Below are 17848 nucleotides of genomic sequence, written 5' to 3'. Positions count from 1 at the left end.
TTAATGCTGAAATTTAGAAAAATCATATAATTCCACTTCGGAGGAAGATCCAACTTTAATGCTTGCTACACTCATAATAACGCTCAAATGAAGAAGAGAACAAGATCAATCAAAACCAATGACTTCTTGATATGCATTCCTTTATTTTTATTGGTATAATTTTTCATTTGAATGACCTCACGACGCCATAGAAGTCCCATCATGCCATTATTGCAAAGACAAAACAATTAAACGACAAAATTTTGCATCGAAATAAAATAAATATCGACTGAATGCAAAAAATATTGCATTCAAATACAAAATTATACCAATTGCATGAAAAATATTCCATTTAAATACAAAATAACTGCAGTTGAATGAAAAATACTGTATTCAAATGAAAAAAAAACAACTGAATGAAAAATTTTGTATTCAAACGAAAAATTACACCAATTAAATGACAAAATACAAATAAAAAAAACATACACCAATTGAATAGAAAATATTACATTCAAATGAAAATCTTTACATTTTGCAACCGATAACCATAGCCATACAGGAAGAGTTATTTTAAGGACGTTACAAATGACTCCTTGCTCTTCCATAAGCCTCCACTGATGGCCATTGGTCGACTACAAAATTTTCATACTTTCGTTCCACAATGTTTCGTATAACTTTGTTTCTGGTTTTAATGACACCCTTGTCAAGAACGATAACTATCCCGCTACAATTTGAAACCATGTCACAGCTGTCCACCTTGGCTTTCACGCTTTCTGTATATGTTGGAGATGAACCCCTTAAAGAGTATTGCAAAGATGATAAAACATACATAGAAGCTAACCTACATAGCAGTTCATCGTACATCATTGAAGATTTTGATGACGAAGGATACAAACAGGTGATTTCATAACGGTGAAAAACCAAACAAAATATATATTACTAATAATAAAATAACAACAACAAAAATAAACTGTTTTCACAGAGATATGTCTCGTCCATGGATCCGGAAACGGTCAAAACTGCCGGTCATTGACCGACAAATTTTGCAAATAACCGACGACAATTTTCCGATATCGGACATAAAAAATTGTGAAACCTTATAAATTACAGTCTGCGTGGTTTTATTGGTGTATAAACATTATGTCTACCAGTCTCCTAATTGTTTATTAGAAATTAATTGACAGGTGTGTGTCAGTTTTAGCTGATGTGCAGCCACCTGTGACTGTGATTTACCTGTAACTGATTAGTTGATTGCATAATTGAATTAACGGTACATATGCAGCCCCATTGCCTATATGAATGAATTGAAGTAACTCGGAGAATCTTCATACATTTATTTATTATGAAAAAAAAACAAGTCCATCATTTTCCTGCTGATCTTTCACAAGTAACGAAAGCACATGGAACTGTAACAGTCGTACATGTAGTTTGTAATTATTAATTCCTTGATTGAATCGTTTTAACACACAAGTCAACAGACCATTTAAATCAATATACAAAATGTGTTCGCGATTTTCTTTTATAAATAATCAACATTTTTTTATCACTCGGCTGTTTGCCTATGTGATGAAAAAGTTCGAGAGATACAATGTTTTGTTTACATTTTAGAATGTCCATGTGTGGTTTAAACCGAACACGTTCACTCGCTCTGATACTTTGTAAAAGACAGAGTATGTGATGAAATAACACAATTCCAATATTTATCTTAAAGAACTACATACAAACGTTTTTTTTAAGTTTATTTTCAATCTGAGCATGTAAAAGACTGACAAAAACGTCAGCTGAAGTTTGATAAAATGTCCGGCATGGGCTATCAAAATTTCCTGACCCTTGGTCTCGTCTGTCATACATGAACTGTGTGTTGTTCAAAACTTTATGTTGATATTGTTTCTAATTTTATATAAAAATTCTTAAATTTTTAACCTCGTGCATTTACATTTATGTGCACTTGTACTAATGGACAATTTGGACCTTTTAGTGTCTTCTCATAGTGCATTTATTCAATCTAGATTTTAAAATGAAGCATCAGGTACAAGGAGGTCTTGCATCTTGTTGATAAAACAATTTATAATTTCATAGGTGCACTTTATGAAAACTATCCTCTAGCTCTACCGTCCTGATGTAACACCAATATGTACATGTTAACCTAACCATATATAAATTACATGTAGTTACTCTATTGATAAAATTGATGCTGATCACTGATGAAACTTCTAAATTGTCAATGTCTGATCATTATATTTGGGTAGGGTCAATAATGTTTAACACATACATGTACCCCTTACCCAAATGCAATTTTGTCAACTTCTTTATTATAACATGATATTTCCAGCTGTTCGTTGGTACATATGTTCAAAATGACATGATGGCTAGGCTAGAATCAATTATTTCTATTTTTTTTTTTATAAGAAAATTGATTTTTATTTGATTTTCTGTTTTCAAAAGGTCTAAAACATGTAGCCAGAAATCCCCATACCCAAAATCAAAGTCCAGTATTTTTGTTATATGTACAGTTTAAATGCATATATGACTTCTGCACATTTCTTGCAATTTTCAGACCTTAACATTCCAAAATACATGTAATAAATATTTTAATAGAACATCATTTGGGTAGTCTCTAAGGTAGTCCTTACTTAGAGTGTTTTGGCTGAACTTTTGTGTCCATGTGAAGTCTGGGGGTATCACATTGTGTGGTTTCCATTTACATGTGTCTTGAAATTGATATTTACGCATTAATTTTGAATCACTTTTGGCCTATAGTATTCTGATCACTTGTACCACTGCCACTGGAACTAGAGTTAGTACCAGTGATGCATTTATAACTGGTATATATACAAATATCTGGTCAGCATTAGCTTTTTTATTTGCTGTTGTGAATATCAGCTTTTACTGTCAAGGATCTACTTTGATATTTTTTAGCGGGCATGTAAATCCTTAGGCCATAATAGTTATTGTGCTAATGTAGTGTTATACAGTGGATTCTTGTTAATCACATAACCTATTTGTCAGATAAATACATGCAATTAACAGGAATACAGAAATGATCATCTCAAGGGAAAGTACCTAATATTTTTAATGTCTTTGTGGGACATTCTTTTGCCATGTCTAATTAGATTCTTGCCATAGTGTCTTATGAAAAGGAAGAGAAAATATTGTTTTTAAAAACAAAGTTTGTAAGAAAACTGAGGTATTTCACTCACAATATTTTGTTGTTTTACCTATTAAGGTACATTTTTGAGTGAATTTTGAAGAATATTTATGCAACTAAGAGGAATTTTCAAATTTTTGGTCTTCTGTTATGCAATTAAGAGGAATTTTTTACATGGATAAAATGGGATATGTTTTTGTTCTTTGAGTTTCCATGCAATTAACAGGTATGCGATTAAGTGGAATCATGGAAGTAGAATAACTAGACTTCTAGATATTATACTTTCATGGTGGAAGCAAATCAGTCCAGATTGGCTTATCATTTTATGATAAGCATGGTAGTTATGCTACAACCCCCAACTGCTCATGCATATTCATTATTTTGAAATATAGAAGCATGTGTAGTCTGGGAGATATAAACAGACTTGATATAAAATTTAGGGGGGACTTAGTTCGAAAATATAATGGGAACTTTACAAGAGGGTTTTATAAGATACACGAATAATATTTAAAGTGAATTTTCATAATGTTCAGAACATGTTATATGATATTTAGTCATAATACAGTATTACATGTATGTAACAGTATCAACATTATATATATGTGATTTACATTATAATAGATTATCACAATTCTTCATCGTGTTCACTTTTTTTGATTACAACTTAAACTACTTTTTGGATTTCAGAACACACAGTTTGAATCTGAAAGTAATGCCCTATACAGGGTTCTTTTTCAAAATGTTTGAGAAAAAAACTGATTGCGTCATTTACAGAATTTCAGGGAGAAATAAAACATTTACAAAAAAAAATTTAAAACGAACAATTTTGACTATGCTAACAATGCAATGGACATAAACAGGTACGTTCTTAACAATGGACACATACAGGTATGTTCTTAGCAATGGACACATACAGGTATGTTCTTAGCAATGGACATAAAGGGCTACTTCAAGTTTGCTTGCTAATTACACTTTTAAAAATAAAATGACTTTCTGCCAGTTATTATTAATATATATAAAAACATTGGGAAGGTGGAAAATGATGGTCATAACATTTCTTGATTTTAGCTAGGAGGTAAGAAAAGGAAAACTTTCTAAAGTTCTGAAAGTTAAATATACTTGTTTTGATGAATGGAATTTGTTTATGCGGTTTAACATTGAGAAAAGACTTGACTTAAGCCCTTCAACCTAATGTGCCCTATTGTCACACTTTATTAGTACCATAATGCCCATCTTCCTTGACAATGCCACAGAGCACATTGTGATTCAATTCACTGAGTAAGTTATGCTCAATTGCTACCAGAAGCACTAATGTAGAATAAAGAGCCTGGTGATTTTTTTTTGCACTTAGTTTGAAATTTTATTATCAAATGCTGTTTGAAGCCCAAAATAATGTTTTCACTTTCAGAGGGAGCTTCTAGATAATGGTTTACAAGATGTAAACAACGCTGTTTTTTTTTTAAACTTTAGCAATACCCAGTGACACCATTTGAAGTAAGAGGTACTTTCACCAATGCACTGAAATTTCCATGTTATCTGAAACTTTGTGTTGATGGCCAACAGATATGGATGAAACCATTTGCACCAAACAACAAAAAACAGAAGTTGTAAGTTATGATATCTTGAATTATTTCTATATTTATATGATAAAAATCTTTAGTTTATAAACTTTCAGAGGCTTATACATGTACATGAATATACTGCAATTCTCTTGGTGGTCTATCTGATACTGGTTTTAGTGCACTGAGCCTTAAATAATAGCAGTAAGACCATTATATAGGGTTATGTATCTTAGCATGGGACTTACAATATGATTTCAATGACTTTCTAATGAAATGTTGGCATTTATTTTAAGAAATAACTTAAAAATGCAAGTCTTATTAGTTCAGTGTTGCATGCACCACAGTTCAGTTGATGTCCATGGCTTACTGGTTGACTAAGTATATTACTTGGTATTACACACATCAGTCAAGTGATTTTGTTAATTGGCCATATATTTTTTTTTTTATTAATTTTGGTTACATGCCACCAATTCAACCAATGATTGTTTGGAATGTATGCAAAAATAGTCCTACACAGAAATTACCTCCTGTTCCTCATAGGGCTGTATAAAAAGTTCTTGTTTTATTTCCAGAATTAAAACTATTTCCGAAAGGAAAAACATTTAAGCATATTTTATTAGTGCTTTATTTTTTGCACTGTAAAGCCTAATTTCCGTGATGATTTCTAAATATACCATATCTTATCTTGTCAAATCACTGGCATTTCCCATGCTATTTATGGACCCTTCACTGGTCCCATATGCCATTCGTAGGATTGTGGGCTGACACATGAAGAATCATGCTGATATATAGTCTTCTGTATGTTAAGGTTAAGGTATAGTCCAGAGAAGCCATTGAATATTGTGAAATTAGCATTGAAGTCTATGGGAAGTGGAATTAGTGGTTTCTAGCCTTAAACATACATGTAGATGTACAGTGTAGCCTAGGATTGACTTAATTGTACTGTTTAATCAAAAATTTGAATAAAAGTGTTCAAATGTAAAAAGTATACATTTTTCTGGAAAGATGATAGGTCTATGGAAAAAATAATGTGATTTATAAAACACATATACATGTATCCTTTAAGAGAACTATATTTTTGTAATAAGTTTTATTGTATTTGCCACAGAAAGCTAACGAAAGTAAGCGTGCAATTTAATATTTCCATTTGCATGTCCGCAACGTTCAGTTGGGGGGTCATATTGTTTTACCCCTGTCCATCCATCCGTCTTGTTCAGGATATATAGTTATTCTGTTTAACTCCTACAGTATTTAGGGTACTAAGTTTATATTTAGCAGAATGATTATATATGGATTGAAAATGTGCATATTATCAGGGTTTTGATTTCTATCAATATTTTACATTTTTATGGATAGTTGGACTTAGTCATATTGTCACCAGTTTTGAGAAAATAGGGTACATGTCTATTCTGGATAACTCCTTTTACAGTATTTAATTTGGAAGTTGATACTCTGCAGAATGATTATATATGGATTGAAGATGTGCATATTATCAGGGCTTTGATTTTTATCAATATTTGACGTCTTCATGGATATTTGGTCTTAGTCATGAGCGAATAGGGTACATGTTTATTCTGGATATTTCCTTTTACAGTATTTAAGGTAAAGTAAATGATATTGAATAATCATGAAGGATATAAACATTAAGTGGAAGATCCTATACACAAGAGTGGATCAACATTAGATTTAGTGTTCCTGTAGACCAATGCTATTAAATCAGGACATTTTCAACTTCTTTCTTTGATCATTAAATTGTTGCCATTCTAAAGAATTAAAGCTTGTAAATATAAAATGACTTTTATATATGTCAGAAAATACATGTGGGGGCATCAAATCAGTCTCTCGGGCACAACAATCTTCTCAAATGAATTTTGACAACCAAACATTATGCAGTAACTGTGTTAAAATGGAGTGCGGGGGCATCCCTTTGTCTAGTTCAATTAGTACATGTATAATGAGAATAGGGAATGGTGAATATGTGAGAGAGACAACAACCCCATCTGGATGAAAATGTCAGCCGAAGACCATCCATGGGTCTCCAATGAACAACAAGGAAAGCCCCACACCACAGGGCAGGCTGTAGCTGGCCCCAAAACTACATTATACACTAGTACAACCAAATAGTTGCCCCTATAGACTCATACAACATAAATGTAAGTTGAAAGTGTAAACAGTGTATTTTTGTAAGAGATTTAGTGAAAAAAAATTCTTCGTGCTGATCTTTTTTCCAACCTTAATTTGTTTTCACACCTTTACAAGTGTTTATAAATGAACTTCTGCTGTTACTTTTATTTTTACCATGATGAATAACAATTTGCTTATTATGTACATTTCAATAACATTGAGATACAAATATACCAAGTAAAACACTAGGGATATCTTACATGTGTATAATATTGAAAAATTGACATTGACTATTAGTGCTGCGGACAGGTATCAAAAGGTGCATTAGTTTTCGAGTTTAATGGGCCTAGAGGATATACGGCTGTATCATATCTCAATGGAAAGATAAATCAATGTAGTTTTTTGAATATCTTAATTATCAAAGTGAAAAACGGTAAAGTTTTCTGCTATTTTGCATTAATTAGAGGAGGGGTCAAAGATCAATTGACCCCAATACACTTTGATAGTAATCTAAGTGGAATCGTTCATTGTAGGTACAGGGAAACCAATAACATGTAAAGATCACATGTATACAACTTCAAAAATGTAAAAAAGAACTTTTTCCGACAAAAGTTGACTATTAAATCACAGAACAAAGTTGCCCCTTAAAATGGTTGCATTTTAGTGCATTTTCAATGATTAAGAGATAATAAGACACTGTAGAATATTACAATGTATATCTAAATATTCTTTACCGAATAAAAAATAAAATATACACAACATTCTTGATTAGATCTACAACATGGGCTTTGCAAAATGAGTTTGAAGTTGTAAATTTTCACATATTTTAACTACTAATTTTATTAAAATTGTAAAATACAAAATCAGTTCCCGGACAACCTGTTCTGTTTCTGAACTGTTGGTACAACAGATAAGCATGAATATCATCCAAAGTAATTTCTTTTTGACATGATCAAGATTATAAGTGCTTTTTAAGCAGATAGATAAAAGTTTGACATATTTTTTTCTGTTATTCAATAATTGAGGGCTCATCAATGTTTGTTTTCAGGAAATTGGAATGAAGAATAGGATATCTATAGTCAAGACAAAGCATCAAAAATACCAAAATAGTCATAAGAATAACATATATAAATTTAAAGAATTAACTAGCAAGCCAGGCTTTATAAAAAAAAAAAAAACTGGGTGTTTGGACCAGGTTCATTGTTAGGATATTAATTTTTACGCTTTTCATGTTTTTCCTTGAGCGCCCGTCAATCTGTTCTTATATAAATGATGTCATTCTGGTTTAAACGAAGGAGGGAAACTCTGGCATTGCTTCAAAGTCATCTAGTATATGATGATGAAAAAGAGAATGGATTATTTCAAATAAAATCTGCGTTTACTTTCATATAGACCGATGAAAAAAAGTTTCCAAATTCTGAGTGGCTTATTTTCTATTCCTTTATTTTACAGCATCTTCGTTAGGCAAAGGTTACGGTCCTGCCCCTCCCATTGCATGAAGGGAGGGGGCAAGACGGTAACCCTAGGGTAGCAAAGATGCTTTTACAGTTGTGATCCCATATTCAGTTTAATTCTTATTGGTATTTAGAATATAACAAATCAGAATTAGAGTGAATCATAAAGTGGCTCATTTATTCATTATTTGCTTGAAGCAGACAGACATGATTAGCTGCCTGAAAATTTAAACTGTGACATTGTAAATGTCTACCTTGTCAAAATATGACAACAGAAGTAACGCACAATCTACCTTGTCAAAATATGACAACAGAACTAACACACAATTCAATGCACAAACCACTTTCTACTACTGCTCTATTATTTGAAGTCCAAGCATACAAAGACAAATGCAACAAAAAAAATTATGTATGATATTTGTATAAACAAAAATAATCTCAAAATCTTAATTCTTTTCAACAAAACGTAAGGTAGACTTGATACTTAATGTGTGTCTGTTCATAAAACAGTCTGGAAACGATTCCATGTTATACAATTTTAGTACAATTAATAATTAAATTTGTGAAAATTTGCAACTTCAAACTCATTTTGCAAAGCCTATGTTGCAGATTGAATCAAGAACTTTCTGTTTATTTTATTTGTTATTCAGTAAAGAATACTTAGATATACATTGTAATATTCTACAGTGTCTTATTATCTCTTAATCAATGAAAATACACTAAAATGAAACCAATTTTATGGGAATTTTTGTTCTGTGATTTTGTAGTCAACTTTTGTCGGAAAAAGTTCTTTTTTACATTTAAGAAATTCTATACATGTGATCTTTACATGTTACTTGTTTTCCGTTACCTACAATGAACGATTTCACTTAAATCCCTTATCAAAGTGTATTGGGGTCGATTGATCTTTGACCCCTCCTCTAATTAATGCAAAATAGCAGAAAACTCTACCACTTTTCAATTAAAAAAGAATGATATTCAAAAACTATATTGATTTATCTTTACATTGACATATGGTATAGCTGTATACCCTCTAGGCCCATTAAAGTTTGAAAAATCCCTAGCTGTCGGCAGCACTATACAATGTTGATGTTATTTTACCTCTTTGCAGCAGAGTTTCTGGTGTCAAAGACCCAAGGAATGGAATTGTGAAAGAACTTCTTTTCTCTTTACCAAAGATTTCATCTCAAAAGGTTTGTTGCAAAATCTTATACAGATTAAAGCTAGGGTTCCAGACATTTTATTTGGTTTATTAATTACCCAAAAATTATAGATAATAATATACCGGGTACATTTAAATATATATACAACTTGCAGTTTATGATAAAAAGTATGGAAATTTAACAGACTAATTTGATTGTATTAATAAAAAATGATCAAAGAAAAGTTGTACATGAAAAAGACACCTCTGTAAAACAATACCAATGATTATCTTATTAGTTCACAAGCTAACCAAGTAATTCAAACTATAACATACACTGTACTACAAAATCTTATCAATGATGAAAATATACTAAGCAGCAGAAGAAACACACCACTTATTCCAGTTGTTTTATTTTAACCAAGTAGTTGGTTAAATAATTTGAAATAGTAAAATATTCTAACCATCTGCTTGATACTAACATGCAGATATAGTAGGGATTTGTGCTCATGCCATGGCAATAGAGGATTTTATCAAAAGAAGTAAAAAAATCAAGTGTAAATGTCTCTACCTAAAGCATGTACCCATGTACTAATTAATGCTTAGTTTTCACTGGATTTCAGAATTTTTCTCACTTTATCTTGTACTTGAGAAGTTTTGTTGACATCAGTTTCTTGTCTCCACTCCAAAAATGACCATAGAGGTTATACTCTGTGAATTTATATCTGGGCTGTAACTTTTAATTTGTCTTTCATGATCAACTTGTGGGTAGTGTTATATTTGTGTACTTAATATTGGTTAGTGAAATCAAAGCAGTTCAGATTGGCTTATCATTTTATGATAAGCATGATAGTTACCCCAACTGCTCATGCATATTCATGATTTTGACTTGTAGTAGCAAGTGCAGTGTGGGAGATATAAAAAGAATTCAATTAGGGAGATTTAGTTAGATATTATTTTAAGGATTTTACAAGATATATTTGAAAGTGAATTTTTATAATGTCAGAACTGATGCTATATGTTAGTTGAATGCCATATACTATGTAGCCGCATTTAGACGTATATTTAGTTTACAAAAAAGAATAATAGAGTTCTGTCTTGTGTTTACTTTTTATTTAAACTGCAAATAATTAATTGGATTACGATATGTGCAGTACGAACCATAAGGTAGATAAATTGATATCGATGGGTTGTATGCCAGATTGGTGACCTTGACCTAAGAATTTTGAGGTTTTTTTTTCTCTGGCTTTTTTATATGTACTGGTATCAAATAATGTCTAGAAATGAATTCAAACTCATGAAATTTAGTTCTGATTGTTCTAATATAACATGCTTTGTAGGATACCAGCTCAAAGATCTGGTGTGAAGAGCTAGGAACAATAACTCTGGAATGCTTGGAGGCAGTTGATGATGGGTACTACCAAACATACAACAAACAATTTTTCCCTTTAGATCAGAAGAATCTTTCCCATAACACAAAGCACCACCATGCCACAAAATATGACTGCACTAAGAATGGTAGGATTATTACATATGTAATGATAATTATTCCTCGGTAGTGAATAACTTCCTGAACTTTAATTAAATATGAAGTGGTAATATTATATAAAACCGCTTATTTATGAAAAGTTCATGGCAGTTAAATTATTGAGGATAAATTAAGTTGTTGTGCTTATGAGAGAACATGTAAATTTGCACAAATAATTGTGATTAAAGAATTCTATTTTTATGCCCTGCCATAACAGTTGTCTTGATTTTCAAGCACAAAAATGGAAATTGTCCTCAATACTTTATCTAAGCTAATTTTTTGTGGGGTTGTATCATGATAGGTTACAGACTGAAATGTTTTAATTTCAATCTTCTCTACTGATTTTGACATTTTTGACATAAAATGGGATTTTGACATCGGTATAAATAAAAGATTTCATCAAAATAACTCCTTTTGGCTTTTCAGATATTTTCATATCATAATTGACAGCTATTCAAATTTAAAAGACAGTGTCCAAAAGATCACACAGGTGTTCTGTGGTAGTAGGACTGTAGGACTCATTGGTATAATGTAGGGCAGATTTCTACCTAGAGAGTTATTTAAATTACTCAATAGCCTAGCTAGATTTGTATTGAAATTGGAACTGGTCTATTTCAACTAGCTGTTATAAAAATGACAACTACAACTTATGGATTGATAAAAAAACTAAATAAAATTTTTAAAAAATCTCTACCAACCATGTCTTTCTCTAGGAAGTGACAGGAATCACACACATTTTTTTTATTTGGTCTGATGTTTCTGATAATTTTTTCTTCTACCATTGCTCTATAATTATTTTGATATAATACTACCGAAACTCTTTCCAAATCCACACAAATTTTAGATTATTAGAGAAATGATAAAAAAATTAATTAGAAAGATCAGTACTAATAATATTAAAAATACAAGCACATGTTCAAGGAGACATGCACATGTACTGAAGTATCATTTTCAGGGCAGCATTACATGTATTAGATAAAAGATTTTCGTTATTTCATATACCACAAAGGACAAAATAAATTTAAAATGAAGTAAGATACCAAAGCACTATAGGAGAGTTTGACGTTCAAGGGGATTGAATTTTCGAAGTATTAAAGTCTCCTTCAGTAAGGAGTGGCTTCAATTATTTCTCCACTTGAGATGATAAAATCTAAATTTTGGGGATGTGAGCATGCTCATTAGGTTTTAAGCTCACCTGGGCCAAAGGGCCATTTGAGTCATTATCATCACATGGCATCCACCATTGTTGTTAACAACTTTTCAAAACTCTTCTCCTCTGACACTACCTGTACCAATTAGAACCAAACTCAGTATATATGTTTCTAAGGGTATTCTTCCTTGAAATAATGACATTATATGGGGGTTTTTAATCCGTTGAAAAACATTTCAGGTGATACTCAAAGTAGAACAAAGGGGTCAGGGTCAGACAGCATTTTTTTTTCGCATATACCTCCAAAACTGTTAGATGTAGCTAAATTCTGACATAGGAAGTGTTAAGCATAATGAGATCTATCATAGGTCAAGCTATTTATGGGAATCTGTTGTTGCCTTTTTACTACATATTTTTGCTTTTTTTAATGTCATTATTTTAAAAAAATTTCTCCTCAGAAACTACTGGACATAATTCGTTGTAAGTTAGTACAATTGATCCTTGGGTATGAGCATTAGGAATTTTTATCAAAGAAAAAGACATGGCTGCTTTTACAAAAATTAGAATGTGGCTTATCTAACCAGACAAGTGATTTAGGGTGTTTAGAGCGTCTAGATTTATTATACCCCCACATGCAAAGTTGCCTACAAATAGTTGTTATTTAGTGATAGGGGTGTCCATCCTTCCTTTCTTCCTTCCATTACTCATTTGAGTTCCCATATCTTTTCCTTTACTCTTCCTTCACCGTTGACTGGAATTTAATGAAACTTTCACAGATTCTATATAACATATTCCCACAGCACCTTTTATTTTAAATTGTGTCACAATTGTGTGAAAAAACTGTTAACCTTTGTTAGAGTTATTGCCCTTCTTGGATGTTTTTGTGTGCTGTTTTTGATAAAAACTTCTCATAAACTACAGTACAGAATTCAATGAAAGTTGATATGATTTTCCTTAGGGTGTCATGCACAAAATTAGCATTGAGATTTTTTTTCATGAACACAGCTGCTTTTTACATAAAATAAAATGTAGCTTATTAAACCAGGTGAGTGATTTGGGCTCTTAAGAGCCTCTAGCTTTTTGCCATGTGATTTTTTTTTCTCAATGGATGCCTTATTAAAATACCTGCCTGGGTTTTCCTTACATATTTAAGACAGTGATCTCTTATGGTTTTTGAGTTATAAGGGATCAAAGGGGGTCATGCCACAAAAAGTCATGGTTTAAATTTTTGGTCTGGTTTAGAATTCTTTTTATTGGATTCCTCGAGAAATCCTGGGCCTGCATTTTTCTATCAGATTTACAATTTTTCAGTTAGAGGGACCAAAGCCCATGGTCTTTGATTATCACTAATAAAGCAGAACTTTTTTCATCTTTAATTAAATTTCAAGTTTTGTGCTATATTGTGTCCACAATGAACTGCAAGTCCCATGCTTAAATGTGTCAAAAACTAATTTTGTGTCCACACTTGCCAAAGTGAACAGAGCTGCAGTCATATCATGCTGTGCTCACCAAAACTCTTTATTGTAGTTTTACTATTGGATTTATAACAAATCAGTTATTTGGGGATTATTAGCTCAAGTTCCTTAGGGTATTCTGTATAGAATAGATGTGGGGATTTTTGATCCGTTGAAAATTATGGCTGCCATTACTAAGAACATTGGGGACAGTCAAGTTTTTGGTATATATCTCATAAACTGTTAGGTTCAAATAGAGAAACTAATTAAGCTTTCAATTGCTGAAATGATTCTTATAAGGCCTACAAAAGTCTGCATTGGATCAATGTTTTCCTTGACAGAGTTATTGTCCTTGAAAGGCAAAAACTATAATAGACAGAAAATTTTTAATGGATGAAATGTTCCTTATGATAAGTCCTACAAAAGTTTTCCTTGAGTCAAAATTGATAGACGACTCCTTGTTAGAGTTATTGTCCTTAGAGGCAAAAATTGAACCAGGTGAGCGAGTCCGGGTCCTTAGAGCCTCTTGTGAAGAAAACAACAGTCAATATGTTGAATACGTAGCTGTATAAGATAAAAATATCTGGTAGAGATAACAGTGTGAATAGTTTACAAATTATTTTTTTTATTTTGAAAAGGTGGAATTGGTATGTCTACAAGGGAAGGAAGGGAATATGGTGCATTCTACACATCCAACCAACTGATTACTATGAAAAGATACAGACTTGGTAGCAAAAAATTAGGAAAAATTACCTTACATTACAGACCAAGAGTAATATTGGAAGAGCTTGGCATTGTTGATAGGGCTTCGGATCAGAAGACCACTAGAAAGATCAACAAATCAAACCAGAGGCATGGAACTGATATTAATGACAATATGACATCCTCTAGTGGCCAAGAAAATACAGACAATATAAAGATTGAAACAGAGATTAACAAACAGATTGAATCATCAGTCATGGATGGTGCTGCAAGTAAAGCTGTAAAGCAAGAAATAATCAACAATGATAAAAGTTTGGATACCGTCATCTCAAGGTTCAATGAAATGATGACAGATCCTTCCCCAAGTAGCCAGAAAATGTACTGCTTCTCTCCATCTCAGGTTCGTATCAAGAAGGAAACAATGAATCTTACATCTGATGAAAAACTAGGCTGTTACTCACCATCTCATAAGCAAAGCAAATTTATGGAGCCTTGTCAGATTAAAAAAGAAGTGATTGGTGACGAGGAAAAGCAGTATAGATACATTGAAATAGACGATGATGTTATGATGTTACAGGAAGTAGATGATGATGTTGTATGGATGGGTGATGATAGTTGTTGTTTTATTGATGTTGAACCTGAAGAGGTTCCAGTCATTGACCTTGTTTAAGGAAACCAGTCTATATTATAGTAGTGGATGGTATTAAGTGATCACAATATTTGTTGTCAGTCCATAGATTCTTCCATCATACTTTATACTGTCAACTACATAAATTTCAAATAGACTTTGCTGAAATGGTTCACATGTGTTACACATAGATCATCTTATCATATGTATGTTTGTTGTTGGAAAATTAAGCTACTTACATTATTATGAATGGATTTAACAGTTTTCGCTAATCAAGGTAGATAAATGACAGTATTTTCAGCACAAGTTTAGTGAATGCTTAAATAATTGTGACTGAAGAAATCTGACAATCCTTAAGATATATTGTAAAATGCATTTTCTCAAATTTCTTTAAACAACTAAATTTTTCCATCCTTTGTTGGTTAATGTTACAAAGTTGTTCAAACTATTCATCTGTAGACAGAGAATAACTCACATTAGATTATTGAGTAAATTTACTGGAGACTATTCTATTTGGTAATTTCCCCCCTTTTTAGCTCACCTGGCCAACAGCCATATGAGCTATTGCCATTACTAACGTCTGTAAATCTCGTCATCCATTGTTAACAATTTTTCAAAACTCTTCTCCTCTGACACTACTTGACCTATTGGAACCAAACCTTGTGTGAATGTTTCTTGGGGTATCCTGCATAGAATTTATGTGGGGATTTTTGATTAATCGAAAAACATGGCCACCATTACTAAAAATAGAACATAGGGGTCAGACAGTAATTTTTTGCATATATCTCCAAAACCATTAGGTTTAGACAAATTCTGACGTAAGTGTTCAGCATGATGCCATCTATCTGCTGTTAAAATTTATTTTAATCTGTTAAACCATGTCGGATTTATTGCCCTTTTTCAACATTTTTTGCTATTTTTAATGTTATTTCTTTAAAAAATCTTCTCCTCTGACATTACTGAACCAATTGAAACCAAACTTAGTAAGAATGTTCCAAAGGGTATCCTGCATGTAATTGATGTAGGAATTTTTGATTCGTCGGAAAAACATGGCTATCATTACTAAAAATAGAATATATGGGTCAGACAGTAGTTTTTCGCATATATCTCCAAAACTGTTAGGTTTAGCCAAATTCTTTCAATAGCTGAAATGATCCTTATTATTAAGACTACAAAATGTTTTAGGCATAAAAGATGTCAGATGACTCCTTGTGAAAGTTATTGCCCTTGAAATGGGAAAAAAATGACACGTTTTTTTTTTTTTTTTTAGTTTTCAGCCAATATCTTGAAAACTTTGATAGATAGAAACTTTCAATTGCTGAAATGATCCTTATGATAAGTCCTATCAAAGTCTTTTTGAGTCAAATTGTTGGACAACTTGTTTAATTTCTAGCCCTTGAAAGGCAAAATTCAACCATGTGAGCGATTCAGGCTCCTGGGAGCCTCTTGTTTATTTTTAGTAATTATGTCAGTTTATTGCTTTGAAAATAAATGTCTTTTCCTGGCAATATCTGAAATCATTTGCTGGGAATATTTTGTTGTTTCAGATTGAAGAGTAATTTGTTTTTTTATTTCCATAATGCTAAAGTGCTTTAATATGAAAATATCCATGTTTTGTAAATTGTTATACTTGTAAGTGCATAGGGGAAAATGTAGCTTCTGGGTTGTGAGCAATTAGAATAAGTGGTAGTTACTGCAACATGTTATGTTCTTCAGGTATTTTCTTTACATATTGTAGCAAAGCTAAGTTGATGAAGACTTCCCCAAGGCTTCTGACCTGCAAAGCCTATTTCAAACTGGTTTATTTAATGCATTTCAACATTTAAATTTTTGTCACTGAATTCATCACATTGATATTGTTGGCAATTCCGAAGAGGCAACATTTTTTTTTACCAGAGCACTGGTGATGTCAAGTTAGAATACTTTGTTAAAGGAGGAGTAATAAGATGTTGTCTTGTTGATTAAAAAGCTAACTTTTTTAATTGAAACACTGTGAAAGTATTATTGATTGTAGGTTACTAATTTTACTGTTTTTTTTTTTTGGTTTGGCAAATCATGAAATAAAGTTCCCGATGGAAAGGAAATCACCTTATTGTTTGTTTGATGGGATTGTCTACTAACATATAAGTACTTCCACTGTACCTTATTTAAATTCATGTATTTGTTCTTGCATATCTCTCTGTAATTGTTACTGAAACTTTTATTGACCTTGACACTTCTGTACAAATTTCATATATAATCAACAGAAGTCATCAGAATGAACTGTAAGAAAACAATCTTATATATGTAATCAGAATTTTAAAAGTTTGTAAATTGTATTTCAAATGATTAGAAATGCCATGGTGTTATGTTTTTGTTCTTTAATATCAATGAATTATTTTTTCTTCATGAAATAAATTTCATTAACATTATTTGGTATCATGCATGAACTTCCAAGTCATAGGAGCAAAAACCAACAAACCAGACTCATTTTTAGGAGGTAGATTATGAATCCATACTTATACAACCACAAAGTTTGTAGTCATATGATATTATGATGCTGTAGTTTTTTTTATTGTTTTCTGTTTCCATGTAATAACTTTGTTTTATTATTGAAATGGGTTTTGAGTAATTGAAATGAAACAGTGTATTACCAGTTGATTAACCAAGACAGTTATTGAGGCAGAATGCTTAGTCAATCCATCATTCTAAGTATGTGTGTGTCCATCAGGTTGTGGTTGTATCATGCTACATTCTGCTAAGCTTTTTAATTTTTTTTAATTGTAGATCACCATTTAATACGTGATAAAAAAAAAAAAACTGCAGAAAACTCACATGAATTACCCATTACACATTTTAAACTCCAAAATGAAATGTTCAGACTGGATTTGTATTAAGGTTCCACTTTTTCAATTCAGGTATTGTCGTTTTAATTTTTATATAATCCAACCTTGTATAATCATTCAGTGTCCATTGTATAACTTTTAACTTTTACTGAA

The 17848-nt window shown here is 31.7% G+C and overlaps 1 protein-coding gene across 1 annotated transcript; it reads left to right on the top strand.

Moving 5' to 3' along the window:
- Nucleotides 1-694: 694 nt before the first annotated feature.
- Nucleotides 695-17281, top strand: LOC148623914 (uncharacterized). The gene is made up of 5 exons (XM_088566227.1): nt 695-877; nt 4598-4734; nt 9379-9460; nt 10749-10926; nt 14179-17281. Exons 1-5 carry the CDS (start codon nt 719-721, stop codon nt 14910-14912), a joined length of 1290 nt encoding a protein of 429 aa, XP_088422353.1. The 5' UTR covers nt 695-718; the 3' UTR covers nt 14913-17281.
- Nucleotides 17282-17848: the final 567 nt, after the last annotated feature.

Source organism: Perna viridis, chromosome 2 (assembly GCF_037379345.1).
Source record: "Perna viridis isolate PV_CMFRI_1.1 ecotype Kerala chromosome 2, ASM3737934v1, whole genome shotgun sequence".
Lineage (NCBI taxonomy): Eukaryota > Metazoa > Mollusca > Bivalvia > Mytilida > Mytilidae > Perna > Perna viridis.
The sequence above is the reverse complement of the archived record's forward strand: the minus strand, read 5'-3'. Positions and strand labels throughout refer to the sequence as shown.

Excerpts from the sequence above, each read along its gene's own strand:
- LOC148623914 (XM_088566227.1), top strand. The coding sequence starts at position 719 with ATGTCACAGCTGTCCACCTTGGCTTTCACGCTTTCTGTATATGTTGGA. Across the intron at positions 4,735-9,378 it reads AACAACAAAAAACAGAAGTT|CAGAGTTTCTGGTGTCAAAG; the intron begins GTAAGTTATGAT and ends ACCTCTTTGCAG. Across the intron at positions 10,927-14,178 it reads ATATGACTGCACTAAGAATG|GTGGAATTGGTATGTCTACA; the intron begins GTAGGATTATTA and ends TATTTTGAAAAG.